We start from the raw sequence: 27134 nt of genomic DNA, 5'->3' as shown, positions 1-27134 counted from the left end.
TCTTCTGGGAATTGAAAAGAGTCTTTTGGTCTTTACTTATACATCTCAGGGTCTTTTCTTTAATGTCTGCTGGGTAGCATGCGTGGTGGTAAGGCTGGTCAGTCAGGCTTGGGAAGGTCTGCTCCACTCTGGTTGCTGTGATGACTTTCAGTGGAGGCTGGATTCAAACCCAATTTCTGGTTCAAACCGATGGAAGGTCTCCTTTGGAGGCAGCATCTGAATCCATGTGCTCTGCTTCCATAGTTGCAGAGTCATCTGTGCAGGGCTGAAAGACATGAGAACAGGGTCCCCTCCCCCCTTTTGTGGGTAATCTTCCCAGGAAAGGCATTGTAACAGGATTAGAGATGGTGGTAGATAGCTTGCAGGCAGAGTTTGAAAAGAAACAACACAACAGTATTGCAGTTACTAAACAGATAATGCAGTTTCAACAAAATGGAGACACAACAGATAAGAAAAAACTGTATTCACATGCTTCAGGAAAGAGATGAACAGGTAAAACCCATTTAAACACATACAGTAAATGCAAGACTGAATTTTTCCTTGTAAATGAACTTAAAACGTTTCCTGAGTTGCAGTCTCCATGTTTCCAGTGTCTTTTTCCCCACTTGGAGCAGAACCTAGAAGGATGTTTCTTCCAACAATATAAAAATGAATTTAGTGTGTTTTCATGTCCACATTTATTTAATCAGTGGGGTTCTCTGTGGTACATTTCTATGGGATTACAGCCTTGTTGACTCTTAAATAATAAAATTTTCTTAAATACTAACATGGCTGACATATCACTATTATGCATGTGTGCATTCAAGTCACATCAATTCTTAGCAATGTGTATCTGATACTGAGATACATCTTTTCTTTATGGCTTTTAATATTTCTATCAAGCCTCAATCATCCCTTCTTAAGACACACTGCTCTTGAGGTCACAAAGGCCAAAGCTATCATACTGAGAATGAGGTCATCCGGGGCCAACCAGGTAACCAACATCCTGGCATTTTGGTCTAAATTGGCGAGTCTCGTCTCCCGCGCATGCAGGCAACTCGTTTCGCACATGCGCAGACCGATCCGAGGGCAACGATAGGCGCAAGCCTTTGTTTCCTCCTACGCATGTGCACTGGTCTTAGCCATTACCGGAGGAACGGCCCCCTCTTCCCCAAAGCTCTGTCAAGGAACTGAAGGAGCTCGCTTTCGTTTCTCGATTGGTTAACGCGAAGAGTGCGCGCGCGCGGCGCCCGGCAGGAACCCCTACCGAACGTCCGCTGCAGGAGGGCGCGCGAAGAGCGCAGGCGCAGAGCTAGGCCCCGCCCTCCCCAGGGACTCATTGTGCTGCAACCGGATTGACTTCTCGTTCGCGCGGGCCAGCGGGGTCTGTGTGGCCCTTCCCCCCTCTTACTTCACAAGCAAGCGCGAGCCTGACAGGGGACAGAGCCGTCCGCTTCCCCCGGCAGGAAGGGGTTTGAGACCGCTCGCGTCGCGGCCCTGAGCGCCAACATCACAACCGCCCCTCCCTCTTTTCCCCCCTGTGTTGCGGCCTAGCTCTTTTCCATCTTCCCCGTCCCCCGCGAGCTTGCCATTTCCCTCGGCGCCTGCGGAGCTCGAGACTTTCCCCTCTTCTCTTTCCCGAGAAGCCGGCTTTAACGGAGGGGAAGCAAAAGCGGCCAAAGGCGCGCGTCCTCCCGGACGACTCATCCCGCGGCAGCAGCAGGTGGGATCGAGGCCCACGTTCTAGGCGTTTGTTTTACTGACGCGCGCAGGCGAAACGTGTCCGCCTGATATCCCCCCCTCCCCCCGTTTCGCAGCATTTAATCCTCCATTTCCGCGACTGCCGACCTGCCCGCCTTCCGGGCCGGCAGGAGCGGACGGCGTTGCCTGTATCGCGGAGTTAAAGTCTGAAACAAACGGGCTTCTTGGCTTGCCTTGACTGATCGCCTTTTTTTCCCCTTCCTTCGCCTCGTATTTTTAACTCGCCGCTTTAGAGGCAGCCCATACAGGCAAAGCCCGGGAGGTGCGCGCGCACGGGGCAAGGGTCTCGGTCGCCCTGCCCCCTTCGCTCCGCTCCCCCCCCCTTTTCGCTCGACGTCGTTGAACGCGTGCTGAGGAGTAGGGGCGCCTCGCCGCCGCCAGCGCCATGTTGAAACAACCGCTGCCGCCGCCGCCTTCCCCTCAACCTGCTGCGCCTTCCTCGGGCCCCTCTCCGCCGCCTCCGGCCGCTAATACCACCGCCGCCGCCTCACGCAAAGTCAACCCACCCCCGGCCAGCCCCAACGGGAACCTCAGCCCCGGGGCCGTGGGCGGACCTAGAGATACAATGGTGGCTACCCCGGTTAGCGGCGGAGGAGCCCCCCCTGGAGGAAGCGGCACCAGGTAAGGCTTGACCGAAGTGCGCTGGTTTGTATGAGCGAAGGAAAGGAAGGGATCCTGGCGGCAAAGACCGAAAGGGAAGGTACTGTTACGTTCCCACCCCAAAAGGGTTGACGGGAGGACTCGGGGGGCGGGGGGTGTATGCGTAGACCCGATAAGCGGAGTTGGGCTGCTTTGCCACTGATTGGGTGCCGCTCTTCTCAGCGTACGCCCTGCTGAGACCGGAAGGCGCACACCGCTAGACTCCCTGCCCGCCCCCCCCCCCGCGCTTAGAATCTTCCCCAGTCATCCATCTCTGGCATGTGTGATTGCGGAAGGGATGTGTGTGGCTCTTCTCTGTCTTTCGGGAAAAGAAACACCACGATCCCTCCTGGGCTGAGTTGCACTCCTTGTCGTGGAGTAGACTTTGACTGCTTTGGGAAGGATTAATTTCGGATGCCAATTGAGCATCGGAACAATGTTTTCTCGGAAGTAAATTCGGTTGACTTAATTGCATGCTAATGTACAATCTGTTAAGGATATTGTTGTGTCACCACCAGAGTCATGGTTTATAAAGCAGTACCATCAGAAATTTTTACGCACGGAAACGGTTTTGAGAGTAATTGTGAATAACATGCAGACAAACTGGTTTTATAGTATTTTACTTTAAGGGTAAAGCGAATTCATAGTCCTTTAACAATCCAAGTCTTACCCATATAAAGTGCAATATAAGATCAATCCAGGGATATAAAATCATCTTACCAGTTTGTAGAAAAATACAAGGAACATTCAGGAACAATATAAAAACAGTTCAATAAATATCAGAAAACAGTAATAAATAAACCATGATCAAACAATGACCATTTAGAGAGATCAAAAATAGTTACAGCATAGTAGCAGGTAAAAATATGGTGTAGTGTTCACACTAACCACAATAAAGGTCTCCTTAAATACATTGGCTACAGAGCTTATCCAATCAGGATGCAGAATGACTCAGCAATGTTCTTAAAGCAACATAATACATTTACACAATACAAACATACAATGTTGGATTATGTTATTGCCTGGCCAACTAGTTAGGCAATGACCATTTCCTAACATACTCCCCCTTGGACAGGACAATATATACTGGTTCACAATCTTAACCCATAACTTTCGCAACATGTCCTATGTTTGATCGCACCCTGCGCTTTAGTAAAATTGTCAGCAATATTGTTCTCCGACATACAGTATCCCAATTTTATCATATTGCTCTGTATATTCTGCCGTACATTCAAATATCGAATGTCAGTATATTTAGACCTCTTCTTCACCACCAAATTGGTAGCCATTTTTATGGCGGCTTGGTTGTCCTCAAAAACTACAATTGGATAATCTACAGTTAAGCCGATATCTATCATTAGCTGTATATTAGGTCTGTGCACATTAATGACAAGAAAATTCCGCCTCCATGGTGAATAGACTAATATGCTTCTGCCTGATCGATTTCCGTCCAATTAACGAATTCCCTAACATTATCGCAATACCTGATGATTTTCTGGTAGATAAATCAGTAGCGAAACTAGCATCAGCATATGCAGTCAGTATAAGATCACAGTTAGGTTCCAAATATAACGCGTAATGCATTGTTAATGTCAAGTATCTTAATATCCGCTTTGCAGCTTGTCAATGCCTCTCTGTTGGTTCTGCATTATATCTTGCTAATTGATTAACACAATAGGAAATATCCAGCCTCGACCAATTACTGATATATGATAGACTTCCTATTAAAGATTGATAAATCTCTTTGCTGAATACAGGACTTTGTATCTCTCCATGTTTGAAATCCTGATCCATAGGAGTTTTTGCTGGCTTACATGACTCCATATTATAGTGTTTTAACATTTGGTTAATCTTGCTAGATTGAGACAGTTTATATCCTCTAGCAGTTCTTATAACATCAAGACCTAAATAATGCTTTATATTACCCAGATTTCTTATCCTAAATTTATCCTGTAACAACTTAATAATTTCTATTGCTTCCTGTTCAGTCTTCGTTACTATAGCAATATCATCTGTAAACAAGAGCAAAAATGACATTAAACCATCTTTCTCCCGTTTAAAGAGACATTTATCTGCTACACCTTCTATAAACCCCATAGCATTCAGCTCTTTCACAATACACCTATTCCATTCAAACCCTGATTGCTTCAAACCGTAAAGGCTCTTTTTTAATTTCCACCAATCGGTTCGATCATCCGTTCTTACACCTAACGGCTTCCTCATATAAATGTTGTGATGTAAAGGTGCATGCAAATATGCTGTCTCAACATCTATATGAGTAATCTTATAATCATTCTTCGCCGCCCACACTAGCATTGCTCTCAATGTGGTTGCTCTTAAACTGGGAGCAAAAACCTCATCATAGTCTCTTTCAGACTGTGCAAAACCTTGAGCGACTAAACGAGCTTTATGGGTTACATTTCCACCATCAATACCTGTCTTTAACTTATAGACCCATTTACAACCAATCATCCTTTCTCCTGGTGGTAACTGAACATTTTCATATACATCTAACTCTCTTAAAGATTTGAGTTCTCTATTCATAGCCTCCTTCCATGCCATTTGATCCTTTTCAGGATACGTCTTGATATCATCAAAATTGGAAGGTTCTACATTTACATGGCAAACCATGCTTGCTTGATACCTATTGGGCGGATGTCTTACCCGAGTAGATCTCCTAGGCAATGCACGACTCATAACTGGTATTTCATCTGTCTCCTCCCCTAAACTTCCTCCTTCTTTTACAGTAGACTCTACCTATATCTTCATCAGGGGTATCACTGAATATTTGATTTTCAATAATAACATTATCATCATTTCTGTAATCAGCTTGCTCAAGCTTATCCCAACCTACATGCTCCAGGAATTTTGCACTAGCGCTACAATAAATGCTAGTGGTTCCTGGCAACCAGAATCTAAACGATTGGTGGTTCGATTCATATCCAACAAAAAACATTTTTCTAGCTTTCTGTTGTCCCTTCCGTCTTAATGGAGAGGGAATGTGAATCCAAGCAGGAGCACCAAACGTATGCAAACAACTAAGATTAGGTTTTCTACCATGCCATAGTTTAAATGGTAATTCTCCAGTAGATGAATTAACAACGTTGTTTAAAACATGGTTGGCACACATTATTATTTATTTATTTATTTTATTTCTATATCGCCCTTCTCCCGAAGGACTCAGGGCGGTGTACAGCCTAATTAAAAACACAAAAGACAGACAAAATTTAAAAATAATTAAAATTATTAAATAATAGGCCCAATTTATAAAACCCCAAATTTAAAATCCCATTTAAAACCAATTAAAATCTTTACATTGATAGCCCAGCCTGGCGGAACAACATGGTTTTGAGGGATTTTACGAATTTCTGGGGGCAGATCATTCCAAAGGGCAGGGGCTCCCACAGAGAAGGCCCTCCCCCTGGGTGTCGCCAGCCGACATAATTTGGCTGATGGCACCCTGAGGAGACCCTCTCTGTGGGAGCGAACTGGCCGGTGGGAGGCTACTGGTGGCAGAAGACGGTCTCAAAGGTATCCAGGTCCAATGCCATGGAGCGCTTTAAAGGTGGTAACCAACACCTTGAATCGCACCCGGAAGACCACTGGGAGCCAGTGCAGCTCGCACAGGAGGGGTGTCACGTGGGCACAACGAGTTGCACCCATAACCACCCGCGCGGCCGCATTCTGGACCAGTTGGAGCCTCCGGGTGCTTTTCAAGGGGAGCCCCATGTAGAGAGCATTGCAGTAGTCTAGTTGGGAGGTGACAAGGGCGTGAGTGACTGTGCGCAAGCCGTCGCGGTCCAGAAAGGGCCGCAACTGGCGGATCAGGCGAACCTGATAAAAAGCCCCCCTGGCCACGGCCGTCATATGTTCTTCTAAAGACAACCGTGCGTCCAGGAGGACACCCAGATTGCGGGCCCTCTCTGTGGGGGGTAAAGACTCACCCCCAATAGTCAGCGATGGCACAAGCTGACTATATCGGGACGCCGGGAACCACAGCCACTCGGTCTTGGAGGGGTTGAGTCTGAGCCTATTTCTCCCCATCCAGACCCGCACGGCCTCCAGGCAGCGAGACATCACATCAAGGGCATCGTTGGGGTGGTCTGGGGTGAAGATGTACAGCTGAGTATCATCAGCGTACAGATGGACTCTCACCCCAAAACCACGGATCTCACCCAGCGGCTTCACATAAATGTTGAACAGAAGGGGCGAGAGGACCAACCCCTGCGGCACTCCCCATGCAAGGTGCCTCGAAGTCGACCTCTGCCCCCCTGTCAACACGAACTGCGAGCGGTCGGAGAGGAAGGAGGAGAACCACCGCAAAACGGTTCCCCCTATTCCTAACCCCCTCAACCTCTGCAGCATGATACCATGATTGATGGTATCAAAAGCCGCTGACAGATCTAACAGGACCAGGACAGAGGAGCAGCCCCTGTCCCGAGCCCTCCAGAGATCATCCACCAACACGACCAATGCCGTTTCTGTGCTGTACCCCTGCCTGAAGCCTGACTGGTACGGGTCCAGATAGATAGCTTCATCCAGGTGCCCGGGCAGTTGTCGTGCCACCACACTCTCAACAACCTTCGCCACAAAACGAAGGTTGGAGACCGGATGGCAGTTGGCTAATTCAGCCGGGTCCAGGGAAGGCTTCTTGAGGAGGGGCCTCACCACTGCCTCTTTCAAGGCAGCGGGAAAGGCACCCTCACTCAGAGAAGCACTTATAATCCCCTGGAGCCAGCCTCGTGTAACCTCCCGGGAGGCCAGTACCAACTATGGTGTAGTGTTTACACTAACCACAATAAAGGTCTCCTTAAATACATTGGCTACAGAGCTTATCCAATCAGGATGCAGAATGACTCAGCAATGTTCTTAAAGCAACAATACATTTACACAATACAAACATACAATGTTGGATTATATTATTGCCTGGCCAACTAGTTAGGCAATGACCATTTCCTAACACAATCCAATATATTAAAAGACATCAGAAAAACCATGCATCCAACAGAACTACTTTCAGACATTGCAGCATCTTGGTCTGCTTAATTAAAAGAACTTCCTTATACAGAGGAAGCCTTGGTACTACAGTGGTTTAAAGCACCCTGTTATTAACACAGCTGCCTGCAATTTACTGCTGGTTCGAATCTCTCCAAGGCTCAAGGTTGACTCAGCCTTCCATCCTTTCTAAGGTAGGTTAAATGAGGACCCAGTTTGTGGGGGCAATAAGCTGACTTTGTATAAATATACAAAAGTATGAAGGCTATTGCTGAGCACATTGTAAGCCGCCCTGAGTCTCCGGAGAAGGGCGGCATATAAATCAAATTAAAAAAAAAAATAAAAAAAAAAAATACAGGTAGTCCTCAACTTACGACCACAGTTGAGCCCAAAATTTATGTTGCTAAGTGAGAAATTTGTTAAGTGAGTCTTGTCCCATTTTATGACTTTTCTTGTTACATTTGTTAAGTGAATCACTGCAGTTGTTAAATTAGTAACACGGTTGTTAAGTGAATCTGGGTTTCCCCATTGACTGCTTGTCAGAAGGTTGCAAAAGGTGATCACATGACCCTGGGACATTGCAACCATGATAAATGTGAGCTACTTGTCAAGCATCTGAATGTAAATCACATGACAATGCGGATGCTTCAACAGTCATAAGTGTGAAAAATGGTCATAAGTCTCTTTCTTCAGTGCCGTTATAACTTTGAACAGTCACTAAGCAAACTGTTGTAAATTGAGGACTACCTGTATATATGAGTGGTGATACCTTCCAGAAATGAGTTTTGCCCAGCATGCTGCTTAAAAATGGTTGTTTTCTTTCTTTTTCTTTTATTTCGTAGCCTAGCATAAATCTCTGGTTTAAGAAAGAGCAGGACTAAATAACATTTGCTGAGCCATGCATCAATTTTATAAGGTTGAACAAGATCATGGTTTCTGTCTGTCTTTTTTTAAAAAAAAATATACAAAATTAAAAAAAACATTGGACATAGATATGACATCACTGGTTCCAAACATCTTCCATCACTTTACAATAATATTAGTACTCATATAAACATGCAGTTCTTAAGCTTTGTTCACTATTTAAACATAATATGATATGATATTAATACTTTTCCCCTTATTTCTGTATATTTATCTCTTAAACATTTATCTATAATAACATCTATATTTTTGTTCTAACACTATACATTTGTCTTGGCTACCCTCTTGTTATCTATCCAATCATAAAATCTGGGAACAACAATTTTCTGTCTGTCTTGTTGCGTTCCCAGGGGTTGGGTATATTTTTGTGATCATTGTGGTTATGACAGAGTAAAGCATAGTAATGAAGGAGCTCATCGGGATATTTGATATAAGGAGCTCCTTTTGCTATTCTGATTGAATTATCACCTAGTTATCTCCCACTTATTTTAAATTGGCTGGGAAATTTTGATGAATTGTGCAAAATGTTATTCCAAATTTAGATAACGTAGAAAGCTCAGAAAACATGGATTTGAGGCAAAGCAAATCCATTCTAAGCTTCTTTTCATACACATAAAATTCTTGGGTGCATCTGCCAGTAACACTTTGTGTCCATTGAAGCAACATCTACTTTTATGTTTGTAGAGGATGAGTACATGCACTGCTTTGTCAGAAAGTTGTGTCCATGGAAAGGAAGTTATGTCTGTCTTAGCTGAATTAGGAAGTCTGTTTAATTATTTTGGTAGTAAAGTATGGGGTTCTTGTTAGTGGTGAGTACTCCTGTGAATTGGATTCATAACTGACTTTGTATAAATATACAAAAGTATGAAGGCTATTGCTTAACGCATTGTAAGCCTCCCTGAGTCTCCGGAGAAGGGCGGCATATAAATTAAAGCAAAAAAGGAATGATGAATTTATGCACCAAATGTACCTATTGTTTTAAAGAGTTTGCATTTTGCATTATTAATTACATGTGTGCCTGATTTATTTTCAGGGGCCAGAGTACAGGCAAAAGACCTCCACAATCTCCTGTAAGTTGTACTATAAACCATTGTCATATCTAATCTGTATGATTTGTGTAACTGGTAGAGATTTGAGGTTTCTACTACCAGTCTTTGCCAATAAATATATCTGCTAGTAGGCTTCAGTTCTTATGGCTATAAATGTACCCCTAGCCTAAGAATTATGACATGTGGTAAAAGACTCCCTAGAACTGTGATGGGGAACCTATGGCACGTGTGCCAAGGGTGGCACGCGGAGCCATATCTGTGGGTACGCAAGCATTGCCCTAGCTCAGCTCCAGCATGCATGTGTGTGCTGGCCAGCTGATTTTCGGGCCTTCCGGGTCCACTGGAAGTCGAGAAACGGGCCATTTCCAGCCTCCGGAGGGCCTCCAGGAGAATGAGGAAGGCCGTTTTCACCCTCCCCAGGCCTCTGGAGCCTGAGGAGGGCGAAAAAACGGGCCTACTGGACCCACCGGTAACCTTTTTGCCATCACGTGCCAAAAGCAGGGGAATGCAGTGGGGTCACACGCGCATGCAGGGGGGTCATGCGTGCATGCATGGGGGGGCACTGGGGGGCATTGAATTATGGGTGTGGGCACACGAAGGCGCGACCCAACCCACTCCCCCCATTTTTGGCACACAACAGCAAAAAGGTTAGCCATCACTGCCCTAGAATCTTATGTATCTGCTATGACTACAGTTAAAACCATTTCTGTGTCTTTGTGTTAATTTGTATTATATTTCTTTTATTTGAAATTCCTATAACAGTAGCAAAGTATAAATACTATCTGGAATAAAATAATCTCATGTAATAAATTTAGTTCAAATTTGTAACGCTAAATTACCTCTAGATTTTCAGCATGTCATTTGTTGTTGAGGTGCAGCAAAGTCTGCTTATAATTATGTTTTTTTTCTAAATTTGCAACTTTGTTAAGATTAGTGGAGTTAAATCACTGAAAGGCACCATTTTTGTTTTGAAAAAGAAAACTACTTTTCATATCAACCTGTATCATAAACAACATTATTTTGATTTATTTTGTGACAAATATTTGAATGCTTCAATTTCAGATACCAGATGGAGCTTGGGCCATTTCCTGAGGCTCTGGCACACGCCTCGACTAGGGACCTAGTGGCCGCCTGGGATAGGGCGGCCGCTGGAGCTCTGGATCGGGTTGTTCCTTTGCGGCCTCTGACCCGGCGCCGATCTCACCTAGCTCCTCGGTTCACTGAGGAGCTGAGGGAGATGAAGTGCCGGAAAAGACGCCTAGAGAGTAGTTGGAGGGCCAGTCTTTCTGAATCCGACCGGACACTGGTAAGATCTCATATTAAGAATTACCTAGTGGCAATAAAAGCAGCAAAATGTACATATTTTGCTGCTCTTATTGCGTCATCAGATAATCGCCCGGCCGCTCTGTTTAGGGTGACCCGCTCCCTGCTCCACCAGGAAGCGCGGGAGGACCCCTTGGAGGGTAGAGCCGAGGATTTTGTTCAATATCTGTATGACAAAATCACTCAGATTCGGGAAGATCTGGACTCCGACTGGGTAGTTCCAGGGGGGTTGACTGAGGCAGGTCTTGAGAATGTTATCTGGGATGAGTTTGATCCTGTGACCCCTGACGACGTGGACAGGATTCTGGGTGGACTGAACACGACCACATGTTTATTGGACCCATGCCCCTCCTGGTTAGTGCTGGCTTCCCGGGAGGTGACGCGAGGCTGGCTCCAGGGGATTATAAATGCTTTGTTGGGTGAGGGTGACTTCCCTGCCGCCTTGAAAGAGGCGGTGGTGAGGCCTCTCCTCAAGAAGCCTTCCCTGGACCCGGCAGTGTTGGCTAACTATCCAGTCTCCAACCTTCGTTTTGTTGCATAGGTTGTTGAGAGTGTGGTTGCGCGACAGCTCCCCCAGTACCTGGATGAAACGACGTATCTGGATCCATTCCAGTCGGGCTTCAGGCCTGGGTACAGCACGGAAACGGCATTGGTCGCGTTGGTTGATGATCTCTGGAGGGCTCGGGACAGGGGCTGCTCCTCTGTCCTGGTCCTATTAGACCTCTCAGCGGCTTTTGATACCATCGACCATGGTATCATGCTGCACCGGTTGGAAGAGTTAGGGGTGGGGGGCACTGTTCTACGGTGGTTCTCCTCCTTTCTCTCTGACCGGTTGCAGTCTGTGTTGGCAGGGGGACAGATGTCGACCCCGAGGCCCCTCGTATGTGGGGTGCCACAAGGGTCGGTCCTCTCGCCCCTTCTGTTCAACATTTATGTAAAGCCGCTGGGCGAGATCATCCGTGGTTTTGGGGTGAAGTACCATCAGTACGCTGATGACACCCAGCTGTACATCTCCACCCCGGACCACCCCAACGATGCCCTTGAAGTGATGTCCCGGTGTCTGGAGGCCGTGCGGATCTGGATGGGGAGGAACAGGCTCAGGTTCAACCCATCCAAGACCGAGTGGCTGTGGTTTCTGACGTCCCGATATAGTCAGTTGACGCCATTGCTGACTATTGGGGGCAAATCGCTGGCCTCCACGGAGAGGGCTTGCAACTTGGGTGTCCTCCTGGATTCACGGCTGTCTTTAGAAGAGCACTTGACGGCCGTGACCGGGAGGATTTTTCATCAGGTTCGCCTGATTCGCCAGTTGCGTCCCTTTCTGGATCGGGACTCCTTACGCACGGTCACTCATGCCCTCGTCACTTCCCTCCTGGACTACTGCAACGCGCTCTACATGGGGCTCCCCTTGAGGAGCACCCGGAGGCTCCAACTGGCGCAGAGTGCGGCCGCGCGGGTGGTTATGGGAGCAACATGGCGCTCCCGTGTGACACCTCTCCTGCGCGAGCTGCACTGGCTCCCGGTGGTCTTCCGGGTGCGTTTCAAGGTTCTGGTTAACACCTTTAGAGCGCTCCATGGCTTAGGACCTGGTTATTTACAGGACCGCCTACTATCACAAGCAGCCTCCCACCGGCTGGTACGCTCTCATAGAGAGGGGCTCCTCTGGGTGCCGTCAGCTAAACAATGTCGACTGGCGGCCCCCAGGGGGAGGGCCTTCTCTTTGGGGGCACCCACTATTTGGAACGAGCTCCCCCCAGAGATACGGAGGATCCTGGATCTACGCACTTTCCGCCGTGCTCTTAAAATTCTTCTATTCCAGCAAGCCGGCCTGGCCTAATTTTCTCCCCTGTTTTAAAATTCTTTTACATCAAAATTTTAATTTGTTTTAAATTATTGGGATTTTTTAATTGTCTTGGGCTAAATTATTTAATCTGGTTTTAATTATATCTTTTAACTTTTGTATTTATGTATTTTATTTTGTGCCTGTTCACCGCCCTGAGTCCTTCGGGAGTAGGGCGGTATATAAATCTAATAAAAGAAAGAAAGAAAGAAGATACTGAATTGTGAAAATCCCAATATAATGTTCATTTTCAACTATAGACCCTCTATCCAAACTCTTATGAGAAGTAGTAATACAGTTTGAACCTGTGCCAAGCCTCCTATATACTAAGATTCATGAAGGAAGCTCCTTACTGAGAAAACAAATGACATAATAGTTATTTAGGCCTATATTTGTTACAACAGGTATATACATTTTCTGGAATCTTTCAGTTGCCTTCCTAATTATTGGGAATGTTGTAGCATTGGGCAATGGATGCTTACATATGTCTTGGTGACACTTATTTTTCCATTCCTCCCAGGCTTTTGAGGGTGTTTATAACAATTCCCGAATGCTGCACTTTCTAACAGCAGTTGTGGTGAGTCTCCTGGTGATAAATTAAGAATGTAGGAAAGATAGACGTACAGGTGCATGTTTATAGGGTGGAAGGTAAATGATGGGATTTCTTTCAATACTTTGATTTCATGTGGTTGTCCTGCAAGAAGAGTTGAGCATTTGTTTTATATAGGCATTGCTCTCATGATATACTGATCCATGTTGTAATTTGATTTACATTATTCTTTGAACTCAGATCTTCACGTTAAGAATTTTAGTCCCAGCTATTTTGGGTTGATTTTAAAATGGTAGACAATGCAAAAATTGCAAGGTTCTCAACCAAAGGAAGGTGGGATGCCTGCAGTTTGCTGTTTCCCCTTCCGGGTCTCATGGCTATGTGCCTTAAGAATGGTTCGTGCTAAGCATTGTGTAAATGAGTCAAGGTTTTCTCTTGAATTTCTTCAGTTTACTTTGCTTTATTTTAACAACCTTCCAACTAAATTGATTATAGGTGTATGGGGGGGATGCTTTGATTTGCAATTTGAAGTATCCCTGTATCCTTTTTTTAAAGTATTCCTTCCCTTTGGTTCTCTTCCCAGGGATCAACATGCGATGTGAAAGTGAAAAGTGGAAGCACATTTGAAGGAATTTTTAAGACCCTGAGTTCTAAGGTGAATACTTTTTTTGCTGACTAGTTTTCTTAGAACGTTAGCTAACAGGTTCAATGAAGTTTATTCCTTAATTGTACTTAAGTATTTAGCTTTATTTTATATTGGAACTTTGGATACAGGAAGCATCCTTTCTCCCCAAACTTCACAAAGCTTGCTTAAGTAGCCTGTTACTATGAGATGACAAGGGTGAATATCTGGAAATAGTGCTTAGGGACCAGTGGATTGTGATACGGCATGTTTTCAAATTTTATGTGGTTTTCTATAGTAGGAATAGGCAGCCTGTATTAAGATTTTTATTTTTATTTTTTTACAGTTTGAGCTGGCTGTGGATGCTGTGCACAAGAAGGTGCCTGATCAGCCAGTAGGGCCGAGGAGGGAGGATATTGTAGACACTATGGTTTTCAAGCCTGCTGATGTCATGTTAGTGCACTTCCGCAATGTTGATTTTAACTATGCCACCAAAGGTAATACAGCCTTAAAATAACAGAATTGAGATGTGATGGGAGGAGGCATGCGGGAGAACTTGAATCCTTTCTATCCTGACCTTTCTTTCTGTCGTGTGTCTTAGATAAGTTCACAGATTCTGCCATTGCCATGAATTCTAAAGTGAACGGGGAGCACAAAGAGAAAGTACTACAACGCTGGGAAGGGGGAGATAGCAACAGTGATGATTATGACTTAGAATCAGATATGGTGAGTAACTGATAAGGCTTGAGTCCTCAAAATAGATTTACTTAGAGCTGCTTCACTAAGCTTTGTTACAGCAAAGGTGCTAAAGCATTTATCTCTGATTTCAGTCTAATGGCTGGGACCCAAATGAGATGTTCAAATTCAACGAGGAAAATTATGGTGTGAAGACAACGTATGATAGCAGTCTCTCATCATATACGTAAGTTAATGATTTAGCCATATATATATGTGTGTGTGTGAGAAGGTTGGGGGGCAAAGCAGTTGATAACAAGGATATCATTTGGTAGGCTATTAAAATAGAGTCTAGGTTGTTTTTCTTTCTTTTTCACTTAATAAATGAGAGTTGGTTAACATACCAGGACTTGTAAGGCTTTGATTAGTTGGCAGAAATCAATGGATAAAGAAGAGTAGACTGTCAAGACAATTCGGAGGTAATCGTCTCAACCCTTTAAATGTCAGTATTTGTGAATAGTTTCATCCTTTCTCTATCCTCAGTTCCACCTGTTTATTACAGGCTGTTGGTGGTTACTTTAGAAAATGAAATATTTGATAGCAGAAACAGTGAATGTTCCATGATGAGACATGTCCATTGGAATATTATAATAACAACGCTACCCTTGCATTATCTGCACTTGAGGGTGGACTCCAGGATTCAATTTAGTTTAGGTGCTGGACTAGAAACTGAGAGACCATTCTAGTCCTCTCTTGGAATGGAAGCCAGTTGGATGACTTAGGGGCAGAAATACACTCTCACCCAATTCACCTCAGGACTTTTATGGGGAAAATATAAGGAGAGCATTATGCTTCTTGAGTTGCACAAAATACAGGAGATATAAATCTAATAAATACTGAATGCAGTGAATATTAGGGCTCATGCATGGTCACTTTGGACTACTAACCAATTCAGTTGTACTTTATATTGTTAACATAGCTTGTTTCACTACATTACTAGTTTTTGTTATGCTCCTAAATTCAACAGTATACCGAAGTAGCAGAAGCCTGTACTTATTTTTCCTTGCTTGCTTATTTATTTATAAAGTTTATTGGCTGCCCATCTTACCACAGGGTAACTCTGGGCGGCTTATAATTCATCAAAGATAAACATACATATACTAAAAACATAAGTTAACCAAGCCAAATGTTATGATCCAATTAAAGATGGGAGGGGGGAAAGAATGTGTGTGTGTGTGTGTTTGCACGCACACATACACACATTCAATATAGACGTGTCTGTGTACACAATTGTTATTTCTTTTTGTACTAAGTGTTATGTAAAACAAAAAACAAGGAGTAATGGACAAAAACATTAAAGCAGGAAATAAAAGAAAATGTAACTCTAAAATATAGTCACTGTTCGATCTTCAAACCTTTCTATGCTTGCAAGCCACTCTTGCTTTCTTTGTCTCTGTACATCAATGTATATATTCCCTTTTTTAAAATTCTCCCCTCTGTTTTTTAGATGTTCAGAAATCCAGGGCATTACTTTCTCATTCCTCCCCATACCTATTCACTCTTGCTTTATATATTTATTTATTAGATACTCATTAATTCTATATAGCTAAGCCACCTCAGTGCACTACTTCCATACTGATTTTTGTATTAAGTCTGCTCGTTCATTCTTGACCCTATCTTTTTTTGCTTTACTACATTCAAACATCTACATTAAAAGAGCCTTGGCACGGTGATTAGTGTTCTGACCTAGGCCTCCCAAGACCATGAAGCAGACTCCTCATCCCGATAAAATCTCTTTTATTTAACTTAAAGGGGATTCCTCTCCAGCAAAGTCCCGGCAAACAGTCTTTCATGAGATTTCACAACTACAGTCCTTTATCAGCCTTGGAGAGTTGCCAGGCTGATATCTTCCAAACGCCACATTGTAGCAGCAATTACTTGGCAAGAAGTCAGGAACAGATCTTCACCCTAATGAATTGAACTAATTGTCTCCTTCAAACTCCCCTCACCTTCGCTCCTCTTTATTCCCTATGGGAGGGGCCATTATTATTATTATTATTATTATTATTATTATTATTATTATTATTAGTCATATTTCTATGCCGCCCACTCTCCGAGGACTCTGGGCGGCTTACACCAAAGACAGTATACTAAATAGCATATTGCCCCCAACAATCTGGGTCCTCATTTTACCCACCTCAGAAGGATGGAAGGCTGAGTCAACCTTGAGCCGGTGAGATTTGATCTGCTGAACTAGCAGTCAGCTGAAGTAGCTGCAGTACTGCACTCTTAACCACTGTGCCACCTCGGCTCTTTTCGATTCACCATCCACCTGTGCCTTTACTCCCGAGTCGGCCCTTGTTCCTTAAATGTTGCCTTCTCCTGGCAGCTCTGCGCATGCGCACATTGGGAACAGGCTCCAGCTGTTCTTCTGCCCCACTGATATCCGACTCCAAAGGCAGCTGATAACTGTCGGACGGCCCTGGCCCCATCTCTGCCTCCGACACAGAGCACTCATCAGAGCCTTCCCCAGACTCCAGGACTGGCCCATGTTCCTCCCCAACCTCCTCACTGTCAGTCTGCCACCAGCTCCGCTGGCTGCTGGCAGGCCACAACAACAATTTATATGAAACCGCCGGGGGAGATCATCCGTGGTTTCGGGGTAGGGTATCATCAGTACGCTGATGATACCCAGCTTTTTATATCCACCCCAAACCAGCCCAGTGATGCCCTCGACGTGATGTCCCGGTGCCTGGAAGCGGTACGGATCTGGATGGGGAGGAACAGGCTTCGGCTCAACCCTGCTGTTGTGGCTCCGTTGCCTGAGCCTGGGCTATCGACAGATGCAGACTCTGAGAGTGAGGGAGAGGAGTTGGCAAGGCCTCCCTCTCCAGGACCCTCCTCTCTGGCAATGCCTCCGGAGGACACCGAAGGCCAAATGATAGGCTCAGAGCCAAGCACGTCCCCGCAGCCACAGGTGGACAGTGACGAAGAAGATAAGTGCTGGCTGGACCCTCGGCAGAGGCGCAGGGAGAAGCGTGCGCAGCAGAGGGGAAGGCATGCCAGAGATTAGCTGAGTCACTGGACCACACCCCACAGGGTATAAATGTGGGTGTGGTGGCCGGTTCAGTTTGTGACGAGCAAAAACTGGAAATAATCCATGATCTCTGCGTTACTGGACTTTGCCTGCTTTATCGGACTGCATTTGGATTAATCCTTGTATTGTTGAAACTCTGCCTGTTTTATCAGAATGCTTGCAGTCTAATCTTTGTTTTGTGTGAGTGAAGTCTGAATTGGCAGCTAGCCACTGGGTTGCTGCCAGCTTTATCTTCAAAGAGTTTTGTCGTGTGGCTTATTAACTCCGGGCCATCTGTGGGGGTGCGTATGTGGTACGGGGACAGAATACCTGCCAAGACGGAGTGGCTGTGGATACCGGCATCTCGGTTCGAAGGTGAGATTCCATCGCTGGCTATAGGGGGTGAAATTTTGCCCCCTGCAGACAGGGCACGCAACTTGGGTGTCCTCCTCGATTCACGGCTGAGTTTAGAAGATCATATAACAGCCGTGACCAGGGGGGCATATGCCCAGATTCGTCTGGTCCGCCAGTTGCGCCCCTATTTGGACCGAGATGCCCTACACACAGTTACTCATGCACTAGTTACCTCCCGTGTTGACTACTGTAATGCTCTCTACATGGGGCTGCCCTTGAGGACCACTTGGAGACTTCAACTGGTACAGAATGCGGCCGCGCGGGTTGTGATGGGAGACTCCCGATACTCCCATGTTACACCCCTCCTGCGCAACTTGCATTGGTTGCCGGTTGCCCTCCGGGTGAGATTCAAGGTGCTGGTGATGACCTATAAAGCCCTACATGGCTTAGGCCCAGGATATTTGGCGGACCATCTGCTGCCAGCAACAGCTGCCCATCGCCTGGTGTGTTCTCACAGGGAGGGCCTGCTCCGGGTGCCGTCGGCTAGACAGTGTCGGCTGGCGACCCCTAGGGGTAGAGCTTTCTCTGTGGGCACGCCCACCCTCTGGAATCAACTCCCCCTGGGGCTCCGGTTGGCCCCTGACCTTAGCACCTTCCGCCACGAATTAAAAACATGGTTGTTTACATCACCCAGCCTGGACTGAGAGGGTCTTTAGAGTTTGGGGGTTTTAATATAACTTATATACGTATATTATGTATTTTATAATTTTAACTGATTGTTTTATTGTTGTGAGCCGCCCTGAGTCTTCGGAGATAGGGTGGCATATAAATTTTATTAATAAAAATAAATAAAAATAATAAATAAATTAGAATGCAGAATGGCTTTTCAGCAGTTCAATTCTGACTGGCTCAAGGTTGACTCAGCCTTCCATTCTTCCGAGGTTGCTAAAATGAGGACCCAAATTATTGGCAATATGCTGACTCTGTAAACTGCTTAGAGAGGGCTGTAAAGCACTATGAAGCAGTATATAAGTGCTATTGCTATCTTTCAATAAACATTTATTCCTCTTAGCAGATGTAGTAGACCAGGGGTGTCAAACTCAATTTCATTGAGGGCCTCATCAGGGTTGTGTTTGACCTCGGAAGGCCGGGGTGGGGGTGGGGGTGGGGGGGCATGGCCATGGTGGACGTGACACTGGACCGCACCTCCACACACATGGTTTGGTACACTTATAAAAATAGGTGTACATTTCTGTGATTTTGTTTTTTTAATACTTACTTGATCACCTTACGAGAGAGAGACCAGATCAAGAAACTGACTAGAACTATAAATTATTGACATAGGCTATAGTAGCAGAATCCTGCAAGCCTGAAAGGTAAAATATTTTACCTTTCCTCCCTTTTATAACCTCCTGAATCAAGAATGGCCTCCTGCAGCACTCCGGAGGCCCCGTTTTGGGCCTGGAAGGCCTCCTGCAGCACTCTAATGGCCAAAACTGGTTGCCGGAAGGGGGGGGGCTGCGCCCATTTTTGCTAGCAGAGACACCGTGGGTTGGTCCTTTGCTATTTCTAGGCTGGCCCCATGGGCCAGATCTAAGCACCCTGCAGGCTGGATATGAGTTTGACACCCCTGTAGTAGACTATATATTACCCATCTTTTTTATCAGCATTTATAAATTTCAATGTTTTCCTATCCGTGTCCCCTTCTTTAGGGATATACTCCTAAAGTGAACAGTATTATCTCCTGGCTGTAATATTTCGCCATTTATGTGTAACAGGCACTGGTCATTCAATTTTTCCTTTCGAGTCTCAGACTACAAAATGGCACTGTCTGCGATCAAAGTACATGTACATTCTTTTTTTTAAAAAAACAAAGTTTTTTTATTTTAAACATGGTTAAAAAGACATACATAGACATACAACATATACAAGAGTCTTAATTTCTTTTTCAGCTACATAACAGTGATCCATTTCTTACTATATATACAGTTGCAAGAAAAAGTATGTGAACCCCTTGGGATTACGTGGAGTTTTGCATGAATTGGTCATAAAATGTGCTCTGAACTTCATCCAAGTCACAACAATAGAAAAACACAGCCTGCTTAAAATAATACTACACAAACATTAGATGTTGCCATGGTTTAATTGAACATAACATGTAAACATTCACAGTGCAGGGAGGAAAAAGTATGTGAGCCCCTAGCCTAATGACTTCTCCAAGAGCTAATTGGAGCCAGGAGTGAGCCAACCTTGACTCCAATCAGTGTGATGATATTGGATGTGTTGCTGACAGCTGTCCTGCCCTTTAAAAACACACACCTGTTTTGGGTTTACTGGTTTCAAGAAGCACTGTCTGATGTGAACCATGCCTCGCAGAAAAGAGCTCTCAGAAGACCTACGATCAAGAATTGTTGACTTGCATGAAGCTGGAAAGGGTTACAAAAGTATCTCCAAAAGCCTTGATCATGTGTCCACGGTAAGACAGACTGTCTACAAATGGAGAAAGTTTAGCACTGTTGCTACTCTCCCTAGGCGTGGTCGTCCTGTAAAAATGACTGCAAGAGCACAGCGCAGAATGCTTCATGAGGTAAAGAAGAATCCTAGAGTGTCAGCTAAAGACCTACAGAAATCTCTGGCACATGCTAACATTTTTGTTGACGCATCTACAATAAGGAAAACATTAAACAAGAATGGAGTACATTGGAGGACACCACGGAGGAAGCCATTGCTGTCCAAAAAAAATATTGCAGCACGTTTGAAGTTTGCAAAAGAGCACCTGGATGTTCCACAGCATTACTGGCAAAATATACTGTGGACAGATGAAACCAAAATTGAGTTGTTTGGGAAGAACACACAACACTGTGTGGAGAAAAAAAGGCACAGCACACCAACATCAAAACCTCATCCCCACTGTAAAACATGGCGAAGGGAGCATCATGGTTTGGGGCTGCTTTGCTGCCTCAGGGCCTGGACGGATTGTTGTCATTGATGGGAAAATGAATTCCAGAGTTTATCAAGACATTTTGCAGAAAAACGTATGACCATCTGTCCACCAACTGAAGCTCCGCAGAGGATGGGTGATGCAACAGGACAATGACCCAAAGCATACAAGTAATTCAACCAAAAAATGGCTTCAACAGCACAGAATACGCCTTCTGGAGTGGCCCAGTCAGAGTCCTGACCTCAACCCGATTGAAATGCTGTGGCATGACCTTAAGAGAGCGATTCACACCAGACATCCCAAGAATATTGCTACACTGAAACAGTTTTGTGAAGAGGAGTGGTCCAAAATTACTCCAGATCGTTGTGCAGGTCTGATCTGCAACTACAGGAAACGTTTGGTTGAGGTTATTGCTGCCAAAGGAGGGTCAACCAGTTATTAAGTCCAAAGGTTCACATACTTTTTCCTCCCTGCACTGTGAATGTTTACATGTTATGTTCAATTAAACCATGGCAACATCTAATGTTTGTGTAGTATTATTTTAAGCAGACTGTGTTTTTCTATTGTTGTGACTTAGATGAAGTTCAGAGCACATTTTATGACCAATTCATGCAAAACTCCACGTAATCCCAAGGGGTTCACATACTTTTTCTTGCAACTGTAAATATTTACAGATATTATAATGTTAACTTATTCAGCCTTTTTCTCCTATCATATTTCATTTCTACTAACATGTTAATTGATCTATCACATTTTTCTCTTTCCCTTCTTCATTCCTTTAATTTATTTCCTTATTTTTCAGCCATTCATACCAATTATTCCACACTTTATAGTATTTGGTTTCCTCTTTCCCCTGAATTTCTTTAGTTAGTTTATCCAGTTCTGCGCATTCCAGAATCTTTTTAATTATATCCTTATCTGGTGGTAATTCTTCTTTCTTCCAGTATTGCGCGTATATAATACGTGCTGCAGTCAATATATGTAGTATGAGATACTGTGTTTCTTTAGTGTAATTTTCTATTGATATCCCTAATAGAAACTGTTCAGGTTTTCCCTCTATTGAATTCTGGATTATTTCTTCGATCCAATTTTTAATTTTCTTCCAAAAAAATTTTCACCACTGGGCATGTCCACCATTGGTGATAAAATGTTCCATAACTAATCTTACATTTCCAGCATTTCGGAGAATTGCTGGGGAACATTTTCGCTATTCTCGCTGGTGGGAGATGCCATCTGTGAAACATTTTCATCTGGTTTTCCTTGTATGCAGTTTATTTTATTTATTTATTTTATTAGATTTTTATACCGCCCTTCTCCTACTGGACTCAGGGTGGTGAACAGCCAAGACTAAAAACATCACATTTAAGATTAATTTTAAAAGAATTAAACAAGTTTTGGCATAAAATTTAAAACACCCAACTAAAATCAATAATTAAAAATGTCTAAGGGGGGGGGGGGGTCAAGCCAGCCCAGCTTGATGAAATAAAAAAGTTTTAAGGGCACGGTGAAAAGAACGGAGATCTGGGATCCTACGTATCTCCGGGGGCAGGTTGTTCCAAAGGACAGGTGCTGCCACAGAGAAGGCCCTCCCCCTGGGGGTCGCCAGCCGACATTGCCTGGCTGATGGCACCCTGAGGAGTCCCTCTCTGTGGGAGCGTACTGGCCAGTGGGAGGCTTTCGGTGGCAGAAGGCGGTCCCGTAAGTACCCAGGCCCTAAGCCATGGAGCGCTTTAAAGGTGGTCACCAACACCTTGAAGCGCACCTGGAAGACCACCGGGAGCTAATGCAGCTCGCACAGGAGAGGTGTTACATGGGAGCGCCCCATCGCTTCCATAATCCCCCGTGCAGCCACATTCTGCACCAGTTGGAGCCTCCGGATGCTCCTCAAGGGGAGCCCCATGTAGAGAGCATTACAGTAGTCCAGGTGAGAAGTGACGAGTGCCTGAGTGACTGTGCGTAAGGAGTCCCAATCCAGAAAGGGACGCAACTGGCGAATCAGGCGAACCTGATAAAAAGCCCTGTTAGTATATGGTTTGAGCCTAACTATGTTGTCCAGGTAATATAAGTGTACTGTAACTTTAATCTGTAAATGTATTATGTTACTTTAAAGGTATTCATTGTAATGCTGAGTCATGCTGTAATTAGGTAATGACTGGTTGTGAGTATTTAAGCAAGGTACTGTAACTTATTCAGTTAGATGATGAAGCTGCTATGATAAGCTACCATTGAGAGGAGTTGCTATCTGCTAATCATCGTTTGATGGATCTGCAACCATCGTGGTTTGTGAACCAGAGTGAGTTTGTTATTCTAACCAACTACTGTTTGTTGGGTAAGAAGATTCTGTAACTACTGGACTGATTTACTGGCAAAGACTTGGAATTTGTTTAAAGACTATGAGACTGTTTTTCTATTATAAAGTAAGCTTTTGATAAACCAGTTTGCGTATCTCTTATTCATTGCTCTCAGCAACGTTTCCTTGTGCATTTACTCTGCTGGTTGGTAACACAACACCAATATCCTTAACATTGGTTATGGGCCCAGAGCCAACCAGAACTAACTAGGATTGTTAAGAGCTAAACTGACAGTTAATGTGAATAGAACAAACTGTGTTTGTGATAAACAATCCAAGTGAAGATGGCACTAGAACAAGCAGTAATTTTTTCCATGATAACCCGGCTGGATGGAACAAACTATGTATCCTGGTCTGCAAAATGTAATCTACTTCTGCGTAGAGAAGGACTGTGGGACATAGTTAATAATCCACCGGATGTAACAGCATGGAATCCTGCTGATGAGGAAGATGCGAAGATATTAGCCAAGTTTAACAGAGACAATGAACGAGCTCTTTGCATTATTGGACTAACACTGGGTGACCAGCAGCTTGTCCATATTCGTGGTGATGAGTCTGCTGCTAGGTGTTGGACCAAGTTGAGCTGCATGAAAAGGAACTTGTTTTCTCAGAACTACAACAAGTTTATATAATTCTTTCTTCATTGAACGATAGTTATGATGACTGTTTCTTCGTTAGAGGTTTTGTCCAGAGATGAACTGACATTGGCTGGCATAACCGGTAGGTTATTGGAAGAATCCAAAAGAAGACAAGAAAGGAATCAGTTGAGACTGCAACAACCAAAAGAAGAAAAAATATATTCAACTGCCTATTTTGTAAAACGTTGTTTTGCTTGTGGGGCTAAAGGGCATATAGCTAAATATTGTAAGAATAAGAAAATGTCTGTTAGGAACAATACTAGACCCAAGAAGGGTTGTAATTTAGCTATATCCAGTTCAACTACTGATGTTAACCAGGATTGTTGGGTTGTTGACAGTGGTGCTTCTCAATCTATTTCTAGGAATAGAATTTTTTTTTGTTAAAATGGAGAAGAGTAACCAACATGTTAAACTAGCAAATGGCTGGAAAGTTAAGGTAGCTGGAGAGGGTATTGCTCGTTGGTCATTTAGTAATGAACCATTGTCTATGTTATATATTCCTGGGTTAAAATTCAATTTATTATCTGTTAAATCATTACTGAAATTTGGGTTTACAGTAACATTTAAAAATGATAAGTGTTTTATTAAGAAAGATGGCAAAATTGTTACTGCAAGTTTAGAAAATGATTTATTTGTTTTAAGGGATAACCCAGTATTGGTGGCTAAATCTAAGTCTGTTTATAAGAATGTTAAACCACATGATGAATGTATTCATCTGTTACACCGGAGACTTGGGCATTTAAATTTCAGGACATTAAAGAAAACAGTTCAGTTATCTGAAGGGATAAAACTACAAGCATGTAGTAAATATCTGAATTGCAATGCCTGTAGTCAGCAGAAAAGTAGGGTAACACCAGCAAATGGTGTTAATGGTTTTAAAACCAAAAATCCATTAGAGGTAGTGTTTGTAGACCTAATTGGACCCAAGAAACCTAGCATAGGAGGTGCCTGCTATATTCTAAGCATAGTAGACCATTATTCAAGATATGGATTCTGTTATTTAATGAAAACAAAAAGTGAAACATTCCAGCATATTAACAACTGGCTACGTTTTGTGGAAAGGAAACAGAAATTTAAAGTTAAATGCTTAGTGACTGATAATGGTACAGAATTTACCAACCAAAGATTGGAAAAGTTTTTGCAGGATGCAGGGATCCAGCATAAACGGTCTGCTCCGTACAGATCAGAGCACAATTCTTATATCGAAAGAAGAGGTCAAACATTACAAGCCATGACTAGAACTATGTTGGCAGATTCTGGTTTGCCTGAAAATTTATGGGGTGAGGCTGTTATGTGTGCTAACCATGTGTTAAACAACGTGGTTCATTCCTCTACAGGTGAAATACCATTCACCTTATGGCATGGGAGGAAACCAAATCTTAGTTACTTACACACATTTGGAACCCCAGCTTGGGTATATATTCCATCTAGTTTAAGGAGAAAGGATCAACAAAGAGCCAGAAAAATGTTTTTTGTTGGCTATGAATCAAATCATAGATCTTTTAGATTTTGGGCACAGGGAACTACTAGTGTTTACTGTAGTGCAAGTGCTAAATTTCTAGAGCACGAAGGATGGGATAAACTAGAGCGTGTAGATTATAGACATGATAATAATACTGTTAGTATAGAGCATCATATTCCTGATGATATTCCTGAGGATTTAGATGATGTAAAATCCTCTATCAAGGAGGAAGAACAGGAAGTAGGTTTAGAGGATGCAGTTTTAGGGGAGGAGTCAGATGAACAATCTGCTGTAAGTCCTGTTTTACCTAGGAGATCTACTAGGGAAAAGCATCCACCTGATCGATATAAAGCAACTGTAGTTTGCCAAGTTAATATTGAACCTTCAAGTTATGAAGATATCAGGCTTTATCCTGAAAAGGAGCAGAATGCTTGGAAGGAGGCAATGAGTAAGTAAGGTTGGTGTTACCAACCAGCAGAGTAAATGCACAAGGAAACGTTGCTGAGAGCAATGAATAAGGAAATTAATTCTTTAACTAAGTTAGGTGTTTACAAAACTGTGAAATTGCCACCTGGTGAAAAATTAATAGGTTGTAGATGGGTTTACAAAATTAAGAAAAGCATAGATGGGACAGTAACCCATAAAGCTCGCCTTGTAGCTCAAGGTTTTTCTCAGACCGAAAAGGATTTTGATGAGGTTTTTGCTCCTAGTTTACGTGCGAGTACTTTAAGAACAATGCTAGTGTGGGCGGCTAAGCATAAATATAGTATTAACCATATAGATGTAGAGACAGCATACTTGCATGCTCCATTGAGACACACCATCTATATGAAGAAGCCTTTAGGAGTTGAAACACAAAACCACACTGATTGTTGGAAGTTAAATAAAAGCCTTTATGGTTTGAGACAATCAGGGTTTGAGTGGAACCAATGTATAGTGAAAGAGCTAAATAAGATCGGTTTTCATGAAGGTGTAGCGGATAAGTGTCTCTTTAAAAGAGAAAATAATGGTGTAGTATCATTTTTGTTATTGTTTACAGATGATATAGCCATAACCAAAACTGACAAGGAAGCCATAGATATTGTTAAACAGTTAGAAACCAAATTTAAGATTAGAAATTTAGGAAATATTAGGCATTATTTGGGTTTAGATATCAATCAAACAGCTAGAGGTTATAAAATATCTCAGTCTAGCAAAATAAGCCAAATGTTGAAACATTATGGCATGGAGCTATGTAAGCCAGCTAAAACGCCTATGGCACAGGATTTTCAACAAGGAGAAATCCAAAGTCCTAAATTCAGTAAGGAGATCTACCAGTCTCTTATAGGTAGTTTATCTTATATAAGCAATTGGTCAAGACCTGATATTTCATTTGGAGTAAACCAATTAGTGAGATATAATGCAGAGCCAACTGATAGGCATTGGCAGGCCGCAAAGCGTATATTAAGACAGTGGTCCCCAACCTTTTTATCGCCGCGGACCAATCAGCCTTTGATAATTTTACCGTGGCCCGCTGAGCGCGCGCAGGGGTGGGGGCTTTGGGCCACACGTGCGTACCTGCGCGGGGCTCTCTTCCCTGGAGCCTTTGCGCACGGCCCAGGAGCCTTTGCGCACGGCCCAGGAGCTTTTGCGCACGGCCCAGGAGCCTTTGCGCTGCAGCGTTCATGTCCCCCGGCCGCTGCGCGGCCCGGTGCCAGGTACTCCACGGCCCGGCACCGGTCCGCGGACCGGGGGTTGGGGACCACTGTATTAAGATATCTGAAAATGACGATGCATTATGCATTGTATCTAGAACCTAACAATGATTTAGTATTAAGTGCATATGCTGATGCCAGTTTTGCTACTGATGTGACCACAAGAAAGTCCACATCGGGTATAGCTATCATGTTAGACAATTGTTTGATTGGCTGGAAATCAATTCGTCAAAAACATATTAGTCTATCTACTATGGAGGCA

The 27134-nt window shown here is 43.8% G+C and overlaps 1 protein-coding gene across 2 annotated transcripts in view; it reads left to right on the top strand.

The window, feature by feature from the left end:
* Nucleotides 1–2125: 2125 nt before the first annotated feature.
* The window catches only part of ATXN2L (ataxin 2 like), an 88133-nt gene continuing 63124 nt past the window's right edge, over nucleotides 2126–27134 (top strand). The window contains exons 1-7 of one of the 2 annotated variants that reach the window (XM_070944511.1): nucleotides 2126–2361; nucleotides 9332–9368; nucleotides 13031–13087; nucleotides 13644–13715; nucleotides 14029–14179; nucleotides 14284–14408; nucleotides 14513–14604. In XM_070944511.1, coding sequence (XP_070800612.1) covers nucleotides 2126–2361; nucleotides 9332–9368; nucleotides 13031–13087; nucleotides 13644–13715; nucleotides 14029–14179; nucleotides 14284–14408; nucleotides 14513–14604 — 770 coding nt within the window. The remainder of the gene's footprint in view (nucleotides 2362–9331; nucleotides 9369–13030; nucleotides 13088–13643; nucleotides 13716–14028; nucleotides 14180–14283; nucleotides 14409–14512; nucleotides 14605–27134) is intronic. The other variant, XM_070944510.1, reaches the window with a different exon arrangement.

This window comes from Pituophis catenifer, unplaced genomic scaffold (genome assembly GCF_029215685.1).
Source record: "Pituophis catenifer annectens isolate HBS135680 unplaced genomic scaffold, rPitCat1.0.hap2 SCAF_5, whole genome shotgun sequence".
In the NCBI taxonomy this organism is placed as follows: Eukaryota; Metazoa; Chordata; class Lepidosauria; order Squamata; family Colubridae; genus Pituophis; species Pituophis catenifer.
The sequence above is the reverse complement of the archived record's forward strand: the minus strand, read 5'-3'. Positions and strand labels throughout refer to the sequence as shown.